We start from the raw sequence: 4,171 nt of genomic DNA on the forward strand, positions 1-4,171 counted from the left end.
CGGAGTGTACGAATTCTGTTAGTGAAATAGATTCCAATCTGAGGATATTTTGTTAGGTACGGTGGATGAGGGCATGAGAAGAATTCTAAGAATTCATCGGTCTTGTTTAACAAAATCTGCCTACAAGAAAATCTGTCACCAAAGTACACCAACATACTACGATCTACGTATGTATCACATTACGAAAACAAAACTACTATTTCTATTTCTTTAGTTAACATTAGTGTTATCGTTATGGTCATCTTTATAGATTGACTATTTTATACAGCATACTTTATTAATATAAATCTACTAGTTGATGTTACACAAGTAGTTATCCTGGTTGTTCAATGGTAAAAGAATGCCACTGCCTGAGGGTTAGATAACTATTACGTAATATACAAATTATGCTGACACCTGAGGGCTACGGAATTGTTACGTAATAGAGACACCTGAGAGCTACATAACTATTCTGTAGTATGCAAATTATGCCAACACCTAAATGTTAGGTACCTATTATGTAATAGGCACTAGAGGGCGCGACTATCTTAGGGGAGGGATAACGTCATATTCCACGAAGTAGCACCAGAGAGGTCATAGTTGTCATAGTTCGATACCAGAGGGTCTGTTACCATAGATGGATGGTGTTAATATAGGCGGACAAATGTTACTAAGGTTCTATAGGCGAATTGTGTTACTATATGGGTGGTAATACTAGGAATATTGTGTATGTTTTACAAAGGCGGTTGGTGTTTCTATAGGCGGATAGTGTTAAGATAGTCCTGTAGGACTGCGTACAGATTTCAAGTTTTTCAACTTATGTTTATTGTTTTAATTTATACATTTAATTGTATTACATGTGTTTATATGTTAAAGATTTATTTTCTTTTTCACCTGTGATGTTGCGGCCTAATGCATTCCTTCATTGGTTGTACCCTCCTCTGAACACAGCTTGGGTAAGCAAATTAAAGAAATACCCTTAGGACTCTAATAATGGTGAAGCGTATACAATATCTATGGGGTTTGAAGTCCATTTTGCTTCACCATATATTAACCTAAATTAATTTAGCCATGTGAGTAATGTTATGACATTTTGTCAAATTCATTAATCAATAGTATACAGTGGACCAAGTGTTTAATTATTGTATATATACATTTCATAAATCCAACATATTTACTGTTTGTCATTACAACAACAATGTAAAATCACAGACTTGACAAGTATACTGAAACACTTATTTACAAAACTTCAAGATACAATAATATACTACAAACATCTTAACTTATAAAATACTGAATTAGTTTTCATACAACTTTTGTACATTATGTTCATTTTACTATTTCAGTTAGAGTTTCTATTTTTCGTTTGTGTATCATTATGGGAAAACAAACATTGAAATTATCACTATACATTGTGGTAAATAAATAAATGAATAAAGGATTCAAAGATGCACATTATAGTCAAACATACCTATTCTGTGACACCAGCAGTATTATTTGTTCACATGGCATGTTAAATGCATGTGAAATTTCAATTTCTGTGCCAAAAATACTAATTTATCGACTATTTTACATTTCGAAACACATATTTTCCTCACATATATTTTGAACCAACATTTCGGTAACATGAATTATCTTTTCATTTAAAAATTGTACAAATCGTCAGTTAAAAATCAGTGTTCAGACTAAAGATCAAATTTCAGATAATCACATTTCTAGCTAAATATTTTAAAACCATGAAGTCAAACTGTACTACATTACAAATAGTTTATGTGATATAATACTTATGTAGAATTTAAACATTTTACTTACAAAACTACATGTTAATCATCCTGTCTATGTAAATTATCTTAATGCATATAACATATGTGTAGAGATCGAAAATGTTAGATTAAAAAGAAAAATCAGTCGTTTTCAGAACTATGTAAGATCAACTAGTAAATTATTATAGATAAAGTTTGCTGTATTAAATAGTCAATCTGTGATATATGGGATATGAATTCTAAGAAATCAAGTTTTGTTTATTGAAATGAAACTGTAAAGTTGACCATAATGATAAAACTAATGTTAAGAGATAGAAATACTAGTTTTTGTTTTCGTAATGTGATGCGTATGATATATATCTAGAATTCGAATGCTTTATGCAAAACAGGCCTACACGTAATTTATATTATATAATTGTCCATGAAATATGCTAGACAAATAGATGAACTGTAAAACATAAAATACCAGTTTTGCATATTCAAACAGTTTTCTTATTATTGAAGTGAAAGCACAAAGTTGATGCTAACGATAATGCAGTGTTAAGACCTATAGCAATTTAACACGACACAGGTTGACATTGAACAACACTCTCTGGTAGTAACTATCTGCCCACGGTTCGTAAAGGGTCTCATCTTCTTACTCTTTGGTCACCTACCAATACGCCCTCGAGTAACAGCGCCTTCTAGTGCCACTTTGACGAACTATAACGTTACGTAAATTCCCTGGTCTCAAACTTATGATCTGCCTTTTCTCGTATTAGACAGCAAATTGGCGCTCATGGCGTTACATCACGTAATCCAATCAGCGTGAGGTTGTGTCCTTTAGGCCGCACCAGTTTACTACTACTTACACAGGACAACTTCTTTAAAATAGTACTTTTAGGAGAATGCTACTAAACGATACCTGTATTAGTGGATTACCAGTTTTTAAAAGGTATATGAAAGTAAACTTTTATGCATGACTCACTCATTATTCATTCTAGATGTTTAATTTATACAAGTTTTAACAGGTCAGGAGAATATTTTACACAAAAAATATTTGAATAAGTTTATTAGAAAACAACTGACATACCGGCACACTTAGATCTCCCTCTACAAATCCTATATGTTGGCGTTGGACTACATTTCAGTTCTTTCGATATATTACAGTAGCGGTCTATATTTTGAGGCTTGGTTGAAGAAGATAGATAATAGGAAGTATTTTCCACAGCTACATCTGTAAAGTTATCAGTCATTTGTTCCATAGTAGACAATTTCACTATGTCTTGATGTTGATGGAGGTTGTAAAATTGTTTCTTTTTAACAAAACGTATAGTAAATTCTTCTTGGGGATTTAAAAATGGAGCCGTATGATGGGATTGTATATTGAAAGAAGGGTCTGTTTTCTTTGGGTTTTCTGATGCTATCCCCGAAGTTACCTTATCTGAGCCAGGGATTAAGACATCTGGAAAATCGGTGATAGAACCTCCAGGTTCAGATGGGAGCAAGTTACCTGAAATAATATTTGCCTCTCCTATATTTCAAGGTTATTAGTGGTACAGACGTTTTCATCATCTAATGACATCTTTTACTATCTCAAAAATAAATAAAGATCTATGTCTTGCATAGTTTACTGGTATATGTTAATTACATTAAAAAGAAAGTTGTTGTTTTTGTTTGTTTCTAAGCACAAAACTTCACAATGGGCTATCTGTGTTGTACATTAAAACAGAGTAAAGATACTGCGATATTTTAATAATTTTGGAAAGCATTTTCAAATTAACAAATATTTTTTCTTATTTTAAATTGATATAGTCACCATATTTCTGCAAAACATTTACAAAATAATTTCACATTTCTCTTTTCAAAATTTTAAAGCTCCCTACATGTTACCTAGGTCCATCTCCCCAAATGTACAGTCGATGTCACCTTCACCGAAACATACTATCTGTTCTCTACATTCTAGACCTTCTTCTAAAGTGCACCGAAGTTCTGTGAAAACGCAAAAATATTTATGTTTTCAACCTTAAGTAACTATCCAAGTACAAAAAGTGCTCGAGAAAATACTATTAAACTTTATTAAGCCTGTAAAATATTATGACCGCATAAGGTGAAAACCTACAAAAATTACTCATACATTTTTAAGGTAAGTCAAATTAGCTCAAATTCTTTGCAGGAACCTGGCTTATGCATGATTAAAGAATATTGAGAAGATATTTTCACTGCTAGGAAACAAGGCAAAAAAGAGGTTATGCTGTTAAGCAAGTTAAACAATCACACATTTTAATTAGAGGGCGTGTAAAGGATAAACATTCGAAGTAATATATATATATATATTGAAAAACCTTATTACTTCCTTTAGGATAATAACACACATTTTTACAAAAATAACGAAACATGGTTATTGTGTTTTGACACTTGTGTGTAAAGTTAAAATCATAAATAATATT

General features: G+C 31.7%; 1 protein-coding gene across 3 annotated transcripts in view; it reads right to left on the bottom strand.

The window, feature by feature from the left end:
* The window catches only part of LOC111088943, a 57,915-nt gene that overhangs the window by 2,778 nt on the left and 50,966 nt on the right, over positions 1 to 4,171 (bottom strand). For all 3 annotated transcript variants that reach the window (XM_022400340.1, XM_022400338.1, XM_022400339.1), the window contains exons 3-4: positions 3,615 to 3,713; positions 2,815 to 3,234 (exon numbers count right to left, since the gene is read on the bottom strand). In XM_022400340.1, coding sequence (XP_022256048.1) covers positions 2,815 to 3,234; positions 3,615 to 3,713 — 519 coding nt within the window. The remainder of the gene's footprint in view (positions 1 to 2,814; positions 3,235 to 3,614; positions 3,714 to 4,171) is intronic.

This window comes from Limulus polyphemus, unplaced genomic scaffold, assembly GCF_000517525.1.
Source record: "Limulus polyphemus unplaced genomic scaffold, Limulus_polyphemus-2.1.2 Scaffold4822, whole genome shotgun sequence".
NCBI lineage: Eukaryota > Metazoa > Arthropoda > Merostomata > Xiphosura > Limulidae > Limulus > Limulus polyphemus.